Source organism: Prinia subflava, chromosome 9 (genome assembly GCF_021018805.1).
Source record: "Prinia subflava isolate CZ2003 ecotype Zambia chromosome 9, Cam_Psub_1.2, whole genome shotgun sequence".
Classification (NCBI taxonomy): Eukaryota; Metazoa; Chordata; class Aves; order Passeriformes; family Cisticolidae; genus Prinia; species Prinia subflava.
The window spans coordinates 15,111,997-15,126,287 of record NC_086255.1 but is presented as its reverse complement, the minus strand read 5'-3'; the positions used below and the strand labels follow the sequence as shown (position 1 = coordinate 15,126,287).

Genomic DNA, 14,291 nt, shown 5'->3' with positions numbered 1-14,291 from the left:
GTTTTTTTGTTAACTAATTCTAGGCAAATATGCTGTGGATGCGTGCAGGGCTCGGTGAGACACCGGGACGTGAGGGGAGGGCGCTGGGGCTGGGCTGGGCTGCAGGAGCCGGGCTGGCTGCAGGAGCCGGGCTGGGCTGGCTGCAGGAGCCGGGCTGGGCTGGCCGGAGCTGGGCTGGGCTGCAGGAGCCGGGCCGGGCCGGCTGCAGGAACATCCCAGCCTGGAGTGCGGCAGCAGCGCCTGCCGAGCCTTGCCTGGAGGAGCCGCCCCTCACACAGACAGACGGGACGGGCTGGATTTCCTCCTGCCTGTGCCAGGGACTGGCTCTTGCCAGGAGAGATGGTTCTGGCTGAGTTCAGCACCCGTCCCTCGCTTCCCCCTTCACTTACAGGGCTGCATGGGCACACTGCTGGTGCTGCATCACCCCGCCGGTAACCTCTGCAGTTTTAATGTGGCTGCTTTTAGAGAACAGTATTTAGTGCAACTAAGGCTGCCCAGATGCAGTTTGAAACTGCTAAAACCAAACACCCCTCAAAAACCTACAGTAAGCTGAATGTGATATTGTTTGTTTCATGTTTTTAGTTAAAGAAAAAAATCAGATAAATGTCAACTTTTTCACAGTAGTAGCTATAATTTACCTTCATTTGCAGTTAAGGTCTCTCTAGAAGGTAAACACGGTTTCTGCAGTAAAAGAGAGGGACAACCAAGTATTAACTGATACATCACTTGTACAGCAAATGTTTGTAATTTATACTTTTTGTGAAATAGTTTAGACTTGACAACATCCTGGCAGAATTAGGAGGCAGGGACATTGCCATTCTGTGAAAAGCCTCCAATTGTACAACCTTGAAGTTTGGGATTTTGCAAAGGAGATTTGGAAAGAATCCCAGTTTGTGGGTATAAATAGATGGAGAAAAAGTAAAATCTAGATGGTTCATTCTTATCTCAGGCCCAAAAATGAAAAGTCTATCCCAAATACTTGCAAATCAAAATTTGATTTTCACCCTTACTGAGCTATGCACACAAATATCTGAGCACATTTCTGTTTACTGGAAATTAAACTGTCAGTTTAGCTCACAGTAGAACTGGAACCAATCTTCCAGTTTTAATTTTTTTTTGGTTTGCTTTCATTTTGAAACAATGATAATAAACTGCCAGTTTTGAAACATTTTTCAAATTAATCTCTTTGAAAATTTCAACCACTCCTCTTACTTTCTGCCACAAGAAGTTTTGGGATATTTTTCAAATGATGAAATGCTTACTGAAAAACCTCAGACAAATTCTGGTAAAATCTTGCATATTTCTGGAGCTATCACTTGCAATGAACTCATGTTCCCCATAGGCAGCCCTGTACATTCTGGGAATACTTCTGAATTGAGGGTGTTCCCATTTATTTCTCATTTATTCAGTTCATCCACTGTGTTTATTGTTACATCCTGGAACACTGAATTCAAATCTTGCTTTGATCAAAATATTTTTCTGCTTGAGCAGAAAGATCACTAATCTTCATTCATGTAATAGCACACAAATATTTTCTGTCTTTATAACTCTTTCCCCTAATATGTTTTGCATTTATCTTGTACCCAAACCCATGATAAAATTAAGTTTTACAATAAATTAAAAATGTAATAAAATTTTTGGTTGATTATGCAATTGCAAGTCAACTTACTGGTGAAATTACTGGATTAGAAGTTTTCTTGCTGAAGTATGGAGGAAAAAGCAAAAGGATATGGTTACTTAGCAGATACATGATTCATTTAGCAACTAAGCATCAGTCTCATTGGTTCTCAGGGTATTTCTGTCTAAGATGGGATTCACTGGATATTTGTAGCAGTTAGAAACAAACAAGAATAAAAAAGGAATAAGGGTATCAGATGCAATGTGGGCACTGAGTAAAGGTTTTACACAAGGAAGCTACAACTCTGTCCAGTAGTTAACGTGACTTGGGTGGGGCAGGAAAACTTAGTGAAAGCTTTCTGCACTTCTAGGCTCGCATGTGCCAGTACTGCAGTATGGAACTAAATCAGACAAGGCAGCCAGCATCTGCCTTCAGCAGGCAGTGAAGGGCAAGGCCACTTGGCATACAAACAGTATTCCTCCAGAAATAACAAAATAACCTACTCAGGGTATCTTTCACAAACAGGAATAAATATTAGTCTTGAATTCTAATTGCTATAGGCAAGGATAGGAGTTAGCTCCTAATATACCTATTAAACCCACCCCCATTAAAGAAGTATTTTTATCATGTTTTACTCACAGGCCCCTTGGTAATGGAGATGGAGCTGCTGCAGTGGGAAATCTGGATTCTTGTGTGTTATTGAACCTCTGACCTAGAGATGCAGGCAACATATTTAGTATGCAATGTGAGCTGTATCTGAGCAGTGGATTTTCCTCATGGCCATTTTAGTGTTAATGTAATAAAGATAAAAAATTTCCATCGGTTTAATTTTTTTCTTAACACGTTTTCAGTCTGATTATACAAGAGGACAGTTCAATAACACTTCTTGCTTAATGTCTGCTGTACAGATAAAATTTACACTGACATACTACATTGTGTGCTGTATTATGGTAACTGGTGGCATATTAGTCCCTCTCATATTGCCATGTTTTCATCTGAATACTTACTTTCATCATTATTGTTTGCTTCAAGGTCCTGTAATGGAAAAATAAGTTAGATTTGATATGAAGGAATTAAAAAATAAATTACTGTGTTCAGTTTTAAGTCCTTCACTACCAAAAAGACATAGAGGTGATGGAGCAGAGAAGGGCAACAAGGCTGGTGAAGGGGCTGAAACACAAGCGTATGTGGAGTGGCTGAGGGAGCTGGGGGTGTTTAGCCTGGAGAAAAGGAGGCTCAGGGGGGCTTATTGCTCTGTACAAGTACCTGAAAGGAGGGCACTGGTCTTTTCTCACAGGTACAAGTGACAGGAGAAGAGGAAATGGCCTTATGCTGCACAAGGAGAGGTTTGGATTAGATATTAGAAAAAAAGTTTTTAACTGAAAGTGTGGTCAGGCATGGAATGGGCTGCCCAGGGAAGAGGTGGAATCACCATCCTTGGAAGTGTTCAAAAGCCATGTGGATGTGGCACTTACAGACATGGTTTAGTGGTGAGCATGGTGGTGCTGGATTAACAGTTGGAACTTGATCTTAGAGGTCTTTCTCAGCCTGAGTGATTCTTTGATTATTAAATGAGAACTTTGAACTTACTTTGATTATTAAATGAGCGTGAATAATCAATATGGTTTTGGTATCTGTAGTAATCTTAGTAATCTGTAGTTATTTGTACAGAAGGTATATAGTATCCAGAATACTTTCATGATCATTTCAAAAATGTAATTTCAAAAATTTTAAGCAACGATCAAATTTTGAACTTTCTAATAATCTTGAGATTGCTTGTAGTAAGTATAGAGAAAGTTTGGCCTTAGTTTTGTAGTAAGACCTTTTGGTTCAGGTTTAATTTCTGACCTGGAAGACAGAAATTTGAATATACTGAAACCACATCTTCCACTGAATGGTGGAAACTGAGTAGACTCTCTTGTCACAATGCTAGAATTGAACCAATCCACCTAATTTCCTGGCTTTTTTTGGAGATGCTTAATTTTGGCTGCCATTTCTTGACTTTTAGGGAACCAAGACTCCCATCTGATAAGTATCTTTCAAGGAGGCACCAGTTATTAATTTGTCTGTCTTCATCTTCCTAGCTAATGGCTTTTCACTAATGTTAGTGACAAATGCATCCATTCTCTGGCTGCAGAGCTGTAATCCATCACCCAGAGGCTGGGGAAATGAGACATGGCAAAGGTTTTCTCCCAGTCAGCTCTGGCCTTTGAGAGGAGCAAGGGTTACAGTTCTGTGCACATGATCAGTGCTGGTTAGTGCTGACAGCAGATTGAATGGGAGCACTTAACAGATGTTCCAGTTATTGTTTGGGCTTTGGCAATGTGCTGCAGCCAGGGATGGAAAGGAACAACAGGAGGGAAAGAGCACTGGACAAACATCATGCTCATTGCCATGTGTTTGTTTAAAATTGTGAAGGCTGCCACTTACAAGACAAGCAAAGACCCCAGAACTGGGACTGCACTGGGTAACTCTTTCCTAGGCTGGCTCTTGTGACAAACTGGTGAACTGCAAGCACCCAGGAGCTGAATGCACCCCTGGTACAGATGAGTGTTTGTCTGGGAGCTTCATCCTGGAGCTGTAACTCACTCAGTGAGTGGCTCCAGCTAGAGGATAGTCTCTTTTTATTTTCTGCAAAGCTAGGATGATATCCATCTCAGATGTAAGCTCTGAAAATGCATTAATGGAGAGGTTTCAGCTGCAATATGGCACTCGAGTCAGTTCTGAAGCAGTATTCTTAGTGCTGATCAGACAGTGGAATTTCTGTCTAACATTCTCCCTTCAGATGCGACATTTTTTCTTGTATTGGTAAGAAAAGCTGATAAATCAAACTATTCCATAAAAGGAGTCCCAAATTTGGCACTGCTTAAGAATTGTTCAGAGTCCCACAGGATACAGATCTAAATGGGAAGAACTTTGTGATGAGGTGGAAGGGAAACTGAAATGCTGATGCTGTTGTATGTACGAACTGCTTGGTACATAAGAAATGTAGAGAGTGATGTAAGACTATAAGGTGCTGATATACCACCTACACTGTGTTACCATAACATCTAATCCTGTTACATGACCCCAAATTTCTAGTTTTAAGTGTCTAATTTCTCTGTATACTTATTAGTAGACTGATTTCTTAGGGACAATCCTGAGCACAGGGCTGGGACAGGGTCTGAGCATGTAGCTTTTGGCACAGATGCTGGCACAGTTATGTTGCTCTGTTCTTGCTGGTTGGCTCCTCATGCAGACCCTCTCAAGCTGGCACAGCTGTGAATAGAGCTATGGTGCAGATCAGTTTATGGAGCTAATCTGACTGAAAAAGAATCTTTTATGCTTTGCTTTTGCTCATTTCTGCAGTTGGACAAGTTTTCAAACAGTTTACTTCAAAAAAAAAACCGCAGCACAGTGGAAAGGACAGACTGGGATAAGAGGACTGGCTGAAAAACAGCCTTAGGACCCAAGGCTTGTAATTAGTCCTTCAAGGACTGCATTTTCTAGTGATACTGGCTACTCAGACTACCCAGTCTGACATTTTAGAAGGTTTCCATTTTCAGAAAGCATTAATCATCTCACCATCTGAAAGGAATGAGGCTCAAGGAAAAGTGCTTTAGACTGGGAAAAATCATCCTTTGCTACTTAAAGTAAGGTTCCTGAAGTACAACTGGTACTTTTTAGTACAAGAAATTATTTTTGTGGACTGAGACATGCATCCCTTAAAACATTTGAACTTTTTCTTGGATCAATATAGATGTCCAGTGCTCTTTTGTCCAAAAGATTAATAGCAACAATCACAATATTAGATGAATCTGACAGCTGGTCATCTGTTTCTGTTATTTAATCCAGATAATAAATAGATAATCCATCTATTTGTATATAAAATACAGGACTAAATTTAACATGTTCTTTTAGAGTGGCCCATTAATTACTCACTGTTTTTGGATGAAGACGACTTCTGGGGAGAGGCAAAATATTTCTGAAAAACACACACAGTAAGTTATGATGAGTAGAATTTATTTATTTAATTGGCTCAGATGGGCTTTTTAAGATCTAGAGGGAAGGAGGTCTGCAGTAATTGGATTTGATTTCAGCTCTGCACAGACAGTGTGATTCTGTGCCCTTGGTGTGGAACTACTCTAGAAGAGCTTCTGTCCTGGACCTCAGGTCCCCTGTGACTGTGCACAGGACCCAACCAAACACCCTCACACACTGAGTACTGTGGATGCCTCCTTCTGGGGGCACACAACATATCCTGTAAAATAACGGCCTAGGGAGGAGGCAGGGGTTATGAGGCAGCTTTCAATGCTTCTGGGGACACAGGAGTGAAGTAGGCTGCACACTCAAGTATCATTTTTCCCTTTTCCTCCAGAGACTTGGGATATAAATCATGGATTTACTGGGCACAGTTTCTTTACAAGCAGTCTTGTACAACTGCAAAAACATCTGATTTGCAAGGGTGCAGAGATGGCTAATAGGACCTGGCTTGCAGAGGTATTTTATCCCTGTACTGAATCCCTAAAGGGATATTTCAGAAAATCCTATCCATGTGGCAAACTGGCTTGAACACAGAAGTTCACAAAGCAATGAGAGCTTTCCATTCTCACCTTGTCCTAGCATCCCTGGCTCTTTGAGTGTCCTGACAATTGTCTATTGTCTGAAGGCTACACATTAGAGAGAAGAAAATAATATTTCCAATTGATCTAAGCTGCTGTTAACTTACCTGGAGGTATCCTGCTTAGGTGACCCTCTGTGCATGTGGGAGTGCTCTGTATTCTGAGCAGGCATAAACATGAGTGGCTTGGTGAACCTAGTAATGAAACACAAATTAAGAAAGGAAAATTACATTTAACAACAGTGAATACAAAGAAAATCTCTTTTTTTTCCCCTACCCTCTCAAAATTCTAAAAAGTTACATTAAGAGTATTTCTTTTTAATATGTATTACATTCGAGTTAATGAAATTAACATAGAAATGGTTGGTCAACTTTGTGTAGATAATCTGAAGAGATATTTACTGTATGTATTTCTTATTTCTGTTACTGTATTTCTTCTAGATAAAGAACTATCAGGCATGTAGTATCTAGATGAGAAAATATATTTTCTAACAGTTTTAAATGATGCACAAACATTCTCAGCAATGGGTTACCTGGTTACTGGTGGTGGTGATGGTTTTTCCTGTAAGAGAAAATACACTGAATTTTTTTGGTCACTTTTTGATTCCATAAAACAAATTTATATGATCCTATTTATGTTACCACATCACAATATTATTTTTGCATTGTGATACAGATTTCTACTAGAGCTCTGTCTGGTAATCTACATTAGGATGGGAGAGGCAAGAACTCAACATCAGTAAATCTGCTTTGGCCATATGTTATGCCAGTACCAGCAAATGGGAAAAAAAATTGCTGTGTCAGAACTGTCATTTCTCCTTTCTGTTGCTCTGCAGTTCTGCTCCTGTAAAACATTTCCTTAGGCTGCTGCTTCACAGATTGGATCACTATCACAGAGACCTGGGGAACTCGCCCCTTACTCTTTTGAAATGGTTCACCAGCTTTTCTGAAAAGGGAGTGTCAGAAAGCTTTAAGTGCAGGAAGAGGTTTGTTCCCAGTTTTCCCTTTTGGAAGACTGATAATCTTTTCTTACAATCACATTTGTACCCTGCCTGAGGCAATGGGAGTCATAGTTTAGAAAGGCCTCACCTCCTCTTCAGGAACCTCGTAGACTTCTATAGGACAGGGAAGAAATAAAAAACATTCTTTAGTGTAGCAAAAACACACTGCAGGTTACCATAAAAGCTGATCTGAATTTGTATCACTCATACTTCTGACTCTAGAAAATAGCTTGGAGAATCTGCTCAGAATTTGAATCTGCCACCAAAACCCCAGAACAGCAAGACCCCCCTGTCTTCTAGTGGGAACTTCAGGTGAAGTCACTGGGATTCTGAGATACAGTAACTGCATTAATCAAGTTTCCTCCCATAGCAAAACATTTTTATTGTTTTGTTTTTCTTCTCCTTTCCTCCCCCCTGCAAACAAAAAGAATGCTTGTGTTGTGCAAACCTGGGTCAGTCTGGAAAAAATGCATTATCACAACACCTGTACTAGCATTTAGCCTTTCCTCGACTCGGGGAGGAAGAAATCAGGTCAGTCATAAATACAAGTTGGCTCATTTCCATGGCCAACATCCCTCCCTGAGTTCTGACTCACAAGTATATTTTAATTCATAGATCTTAAAAGAAAAAACCCACCAGCATCTTTATCTACGCCCGTTTTCTTCAATGAAAATAGAATCCTATTTCAGTAAATTTCATGTCAGGTTTCATCACTTTACTGCATCCAAGTGTCCCAGCTCCCACCAGGGGGAGACGTTTTATTTTTTAATAACATCTGTCAGGAGCTGGTTGTTGCTCGACACTGATTTACAGAAAGGCTGAGATTGAAAAGGGCATTTTAAAATGTCTGGAAAATAACTCACGAGATCTTAAGTAATTAATAAAAAATGTTAGCTTATGACTCGTAGTTTGTGACTTTAAAGCTAAACACATTGCTAATGAATATGCAAAGTTTTTTAAAGAACTGTGTCATGTCTGGAAAGGTTACATCCAAGCAATGAATGAGATAGTGAGGATGCAAAACAACTCTAAGTTGGCAGAGAGAGATTAAAAAATAATATGTGAACTTACAAAAGCAAATAGGATTCCTTTTATTTGCTTCTGCTTTTGTTTCTTTTTCCAAATAAACTGCTCTTTACACAGCCTCAGTGGGAACACTGTTATAAAAGGTCATGCAAGACATCAGCCTGTACAGAATTTCTATATGGCTAAGTCCAATGGTCTAAAAGTATTGGGTCTTGAGTCTCATGGTGAAATGGAATTACTGACACACTGAGTCCTATAATTCTTTTTGCTGTGTTGATCCATTTGTGTTCCTCCACTAGAGCAGAAGACTAAAAAGAAATTAATTTGGGGCAAATAACTTGTTCTAGTTTTATTTATGCTTAAAATGGATTTACAATTCAAACTAAACAAATCAACTGCTGCAACATAGAAAAGCTAAAGGGGAACATATTTTTTTTTTACTTTAGTATGTCATAGGGTTAGTGGTGTGAATACATCAGGCATAATTTAATATTCCACAGTCTTACATTATTTTATTCTAACAGCGATGCAAGCTCCACATACCTTGCATATTAGAAGTAAGAGAAGGCTTTGGAGAAATAGGGGGGGCTGGCTTTGTTGTCTTCATAAATCTGTTCACAGGTGCTAAAAACATATTTTATTCATGTACATATATATATTTGTGCATGTGTGTATATATAGACATATATTTATATATATACACACATCTGTTAACAAACTAACAATGTAAAATTTATACAACAAGAATGAGTATTAAGTAGGTTCAAATGACAACCTTTTGTGTGACCTTGAATAAATCAACTAAGTCAGAAAGCAGCTCTCATTTAAAAAGAGAAATATTATTCTATTCCAGCCTTTCTGAAGAGGTTTGATACTGTCAGTAATGTCAGAGAGCAGAACTGCAGACTCTTCTCTATTTATTTTTCACCTTTGGGCTGTAGTAGTTTCATTCTCTAGCTAAATATACTTACATATATAATGAGATAAAAAAATAAATAAAAGCAAAGTCTCTCTTTTATCTACTAAAAATGCTTTTTCTTCTCCTGGAACACTTCAGCAGACAGAGAACTTTAATGCTACTGCTCCCTTGGATGAGAAGGCAGGTCATATGTCATGAAAAGCCTCCTAGTTGTACAAGGGCTGGACTTTGAAATAGCTGAGTGAGAGAGCCAGAAATTAAACGTCTTCCAATAAAGTCAAAAATCATTTTCCTTGGCCTTGTCATAAGCCAAAAGAGCCAACTGGCTTTTCCAGGCTGTGATTTCTTTAATAGCTGCATCTCCACTCTTTGAACCCTATTAGACATTAATTAGACCCATTTTACCACTATTATTCCTAATAAAGCAATAATTATAAGCTTAAATGACTAAAACTCACATCTTGTAGGTAGTGGCATGCTGCCTTCTGTGGGTTCAATATAGTTATCATCATCATTGTCTACTGGCACAATGTAGTTATCCTGTGAGAAATGCAGGACAAAAATCTATCAGTTAAATCCATCATGTCATTATGTCAACAAACTGTTGGGATTGAAGCCCTGGCAGCAGTTTACAATAGTTGCCATTTCACAGTGACTCCTATTTCAGACATTTATCATCCGATGTGGAAGGGAATCCCACAGAGTGAAAACCCTTTATGAAAATATTCTACTGGTGTGTGGAAGCCCTCCCTTCCCTCTGGTCCTGGAGCAGCCTTCAAGGTTACTCTCTCCTGGTGCTTGCAGCTTTTTATGGATGATCAGGAGCTATTCCATGGTCTAAACAGCCTCCTTGATACTCAAAGCAGGAATATATCCACTAGGAATCAGCATGGTACTTGCAGGTCACTGTTAGTGACATAGAAATGATCTGTACTATAGAGGCTAAGAAAGAGAGCAGACCATGGCATTTACACAGTTAAAACAATGTATCTGTAGGCTTTACCTCATCATCATTGCACTCCTTAGGCTTTGGTGGCACTTTTGGTTTTGCAGCAGGAGATGGCAGTGGCATGGATGGCACACATGGTTTCTTTGGTCTGGATGTGGCTGGACTGGGTGTACTTGGCAGAGGTTTGTTGATGGGAGGAAGCTGCTGGTGACTGGTGCGATTGTCTTTCAATTTGGCAGAAAACAACAATTTCAGTAAAAATCACACGTTAGTCTCTGCGCTTTCTCCTACTGCTGGGGCTGCAGCACAGGTCAAGCAGCAGACCTGAGCATAGTCTCAACCTGATGTTGAGACTTGTGTGTGCAGGTCCCATTTCAGTGCTCAGGGCAGCAGCCTAGCCCTCTGTGTCAGGCTGCAGAGGGTGCCTGGACACTGACTGTTGTACGAACAACTGATGAACTCCCTGGGGAAAAGGTGGTGGCTGGGTGCTCTAGTTTCTCATAAAGGACACATGAGAAAAACAACAGTGGGTGGGACAGGAACATGAATGATGCCAGGTTCTCTGGGATGTCATTTTAACAAGTCCTTCCCTTTTCAAAGAACACACAGGTGAAGGGCTGATAAAATTCTATGAGTATATATGTGGTATTTTAACACTCTGATGAATATTCTACAACCAGTAACAGTCTGGTATCATACAAAAATGAAAGCAGGCATCATGACAATGTTTCTTTTCTCCATGTCTCAAATCTTTATCAACTGAAGCTTTCATTCATTTTAATACAACATATCTATGGTTGAAAAGAATCAAATAAGGAAGAAAAAGTCCCTTTATACTGGACTGATGTAAATAAAATCTCGATCATGTCCTGTTTTTCAGGATATTTATCATCCTTAGTACCAATTTTGAAGGACAATAAGGAATTAATATTTGGGCTACTGTTTTATTGCTTTGGGAAAAATGATTGGAGAAAAAGAAGATTAAGAAGGGATCTGTCTAGTCTTATGTACCTCATCTTTAATAGGAATTCCTGCATCAATATATATAGATTAATTTGGTGCCCCAAGTTTGTCATTAGTAGATGTCTATCAAAGTCACTAGAACACATTATATTAAAATTATAAACATCACTATCAGCAATACTAACCTGTTTCATGCTGTAATAAAAAAAATTCATACCCCTGAATACTTAAGATCTGAGTATCAGAATTAAAAGCAAACTCTTGAGGAAAGGACAGATTACTGCTTTTGAGGCCTCTTTTCTGCTACTGATCAAAAAGCAATTATCAAGGTGATATAGTTAACTGTTCCATAACTACCTGCATATTCACCCCTAGAAATAGGGAATGCAGAGGGAATCTTCTTTTTCTCCTTCTCACTTGGAGGTGGCTCATAGCTGTCATCAGGATTCTCTTCACTGGGGACCACATACATCTCAGAGTCAGAGTGGTCATCTGGATTTTCATAATCACTGTCCTAGAAAGACAGAACTTCCCATTGCTCATCTCATAGCAATCTATAACACAAACATCTTTGCACAAGTATGATAAGAAAATTACAACAATATACCCCTGAACAGACACATCATATTCCCTTTTAGTGCTTCCTCTTGCAAAGAGACACTCCTGCCTCCTCCCCTTCTACTCCTCCCAGGAGCTCCCTGTCTTCTTGCTGTCTTCAAGGAGTCCTATCACCTCAAGAGCTCAGTCTTCAAGTTATGATCCACAGCTTGTTTCCCTTCCCAGGACAGTTCCTTTCTAGATCCAGCTGTGACTCTTGATGTGTGTTGTCACTTCCTCTCCCTTTCCTGTTATGAGGGTACTCAAGGTCTGACTCCAGAAGGAAACTGGTCACTTGTGAAAATGGTGCACTGACAGTTGCACCATTACTCTACATGGCTGACAGCCATGAATTGCCTCATTCTAACGTTTTCTAAAATCTTTGCAGAAGTTTTCATTTTTAGTAAGAAGTTGCTTTCCTCTCCTCACCCCTCCCACCCTTCCTGCCCCAAATAAAACCTCTTACTGATTTCTGAAATTATTGTTCAGTTTAGGGAGTCTCTCAAATTGATGCCATGTGCTTACTTATCCAAAAACCTTAGCGTTCATGGCTACCATTGACTGTGCTTCTGAAAGTATTTCTAAGTTGAATGTAAAAAAATTGAGGCAGCTAAAAATCAGTGGCTACTTGTGAATTAAACTGATGTAAAAAAATAACATAAATTTCAATATTATTTAGTTCAACCACAAGTGGATAATTTTAAAAGAATCTTTTATTATTATTTCTTGTGCTAACTTGTTGCCACAGTAACCTCCTACTAGCCCAAAATATGTACTTACAAAATCATCTGACCATTGTTCCTCTTCATTGTCTGCGTATTCTAAACCAAACATTAGAGTTATTTAAAGAGATGTAACAGTGAATATAAGTGTTTATCTTAGATTGGTTTTTCAATCTATACTTATCATATTGAGTTAAAAAAGAGTGAGCAAAATTTCCAGACAGTTCTGAGCAACACATCTGGTTTGGACAGAATAGTAAATTAAATGCCTTCTTGCTTATTTTTGACAAATTATTTCAGAACTGCTGGAAAAGCTTTATAAAATGACAAACTGAATAGCAGAGCAAGCGCTTTACCCACAATGTCCTGCTAATGCATCTCATTTTTAGGTAGGGGTGACAATTTCTTGATAATAACTCTTGCTGACCTCTGGGCTCTGTCCCTTCTTGTTGGTTAAAGTGCCAGGACAGCACACTAATTACAAGTGCTCATGTTAAACAGGGAACAGTTACCTGATAACTTCCAAACTCTGTCCTGCTGTCTTCTGTTCTTATCTTAACAAGATGGCTGTTAACTTGTACAAATAGCTATGAACTAGTTTGTGGCAGTACTGTGTGATAAGCAAGTAGAGATCTACCTTTAAGATAATTCATGATGTCACCATTATATTAATAGTATTAAGATGTAAAATCTGTAATGATGCATTTGTTCAATTTCTTCCGTATTTACTTTCACAGATCTGTAAGGAGGGACTGGATGCAAACTCTCCTCCATTTGTACAGCAGCCTAGATACAGCACTCTGATTAAGACTGATTTTGAAAGAGTGGTTACTTGCTACTCTTCATGCTGGCACAACTCATCATTTTTTCCTTGCCTTTCATTTCAGAGGTGTGAACTACCTTCAGAGTTGTTGATAATGGTATCCTGTTCTCTAATTAAAAACAAATCATGAGGCAATGTATAACAGAAATACTGTTAGGCATACAGATAGCAAATTAACACAGACATACAGTTTAAATTACATTAATACAGCCTTACCTGAAGCATAATCCCTTTGTGGTAGACTTGGTGGTGGCTTTTTTTTAAGCCTGTAAATTAGAATTATTACATTTATGATCTCAAAAGTAACCTTCACTAGGAGGGAGCATTAGCCAGACAGCTAAAGAAACAGAGATTACCATCACAGATGCTTAGCAAATAGCTGTAGAAGAATGCTTTGAAAAGCTAGAAACTGATAAAATAATAAAATAGAATCTGAGATTTTAATATATTTTTTTCACTAAGAATGTATTTTGAAAGGACAGCTTCCTTGCTAACCCCCCTTCTTCATTTCCATAAAGAGATAAGACAGGGGGCAGAGATAAATTATGATCTATTGGAAGATGAAAATCTGTTCAGGTTCACAGAGGCTTTATTAAGATTATGGAGTAAGAAAGTGGTATAGCACTCTCCATTTGTATTTTTAGAACTATAATTTTGCATACACTTTGATGATTAATATTTAAATGTATACCAGATCTCTCAATGAAAGATTCTACTTTTTATTATTTCATGATGTTATGTCGCTTTTTTGGTAAAAACTGTTGCAATGGCATCACATACCAGTGAATCAAAAGATAATTTGTAGAAATATTGGAAGCATATTTGGCTATACAGGTAAATTCATATGTATGTGCATGTATATATATCTAGCAAGCAGAAGTACACATATATGTAAAAACATATATATGTGTCTGTGTGTGTATACATGTGTATATATATGTGTTTTCATGTATACTTCTCCTTACTAACTTGCAGCTATCCAAAGAAGACACTGAATTACAGTCAGTTCAATTATTTCACTACCCTGTAATGAAAGAGAAGAATTTGGGTTTAAAGTCAAGATGAACAGTGCA

The 14,291-nt window shown here is 38.8% G+C and overlaps 1 protein-coding gene across 7 annotated transcripts in view; it reads right to left on the bottom strand.

Annotated features, from left to right (window-relative positions):
* BLNK (B cell linker) overlaps nt 1-14,291 on the bottom strand; it is an 88,707-nt gene that overhangs the window by 9,366 nt on the left and 65,050 nt on the right. For 6 of the 7 annotated variants that reach the window (XM_063405566.1, XM_063405568.1, XM_063405567.1 and 3 more), the window contains 14 exons: nt 13,435-13,484; nt 12,454-12,494; nt 11,434-11,590; nt 10,168-10,337; nt 9,623-9,704; nt 8,789-8,869; nt 7,308-7,333; nt 6,752-6,780; nt 6,327-6,413; nt 5,540-5,582; nt 2,626-2,653; nt 2,258-2,330; nt 1,670-1,700; nt 639-681 (listed from right to left, as the gene is read on the bottom strand). In XM_063405566.1, coding sequence (XP_063261636.1) covers nt 639-681; nt 1,670-1,700; nt 2,258-2,330; nt 2,626-2,653; nt 5,540-5,582; nt 6,327-6,413; nt 6,752-6,780; nt 7,308-7,333; nt 8,789-8,869; nt 9,623-9,704; nt 10,168-10,337; nt 11,434-11,590; nt 12,454-12,494; nt 13,435-13,484 — 941 coding nt within the window. The remainder of the gene's footprint in view (nt 1-638; nt 682-1,669; nt 1,701-2,257; nt 2,331-2,625; nt 2,654-5,539; nt 5,583-6,326; nt 6,414-6,751; nt 6,781-7,307; nt 7,334-8,788; nt 8,870-9,622; nt 9,705-10,167; nt 10,338-11,433; nt 11,591-12,453; nt 12,495-13,434; nt 13,485-14,291) is intronic. The other variant, XM_063405569.1, reaches the window with a different exon arrangement.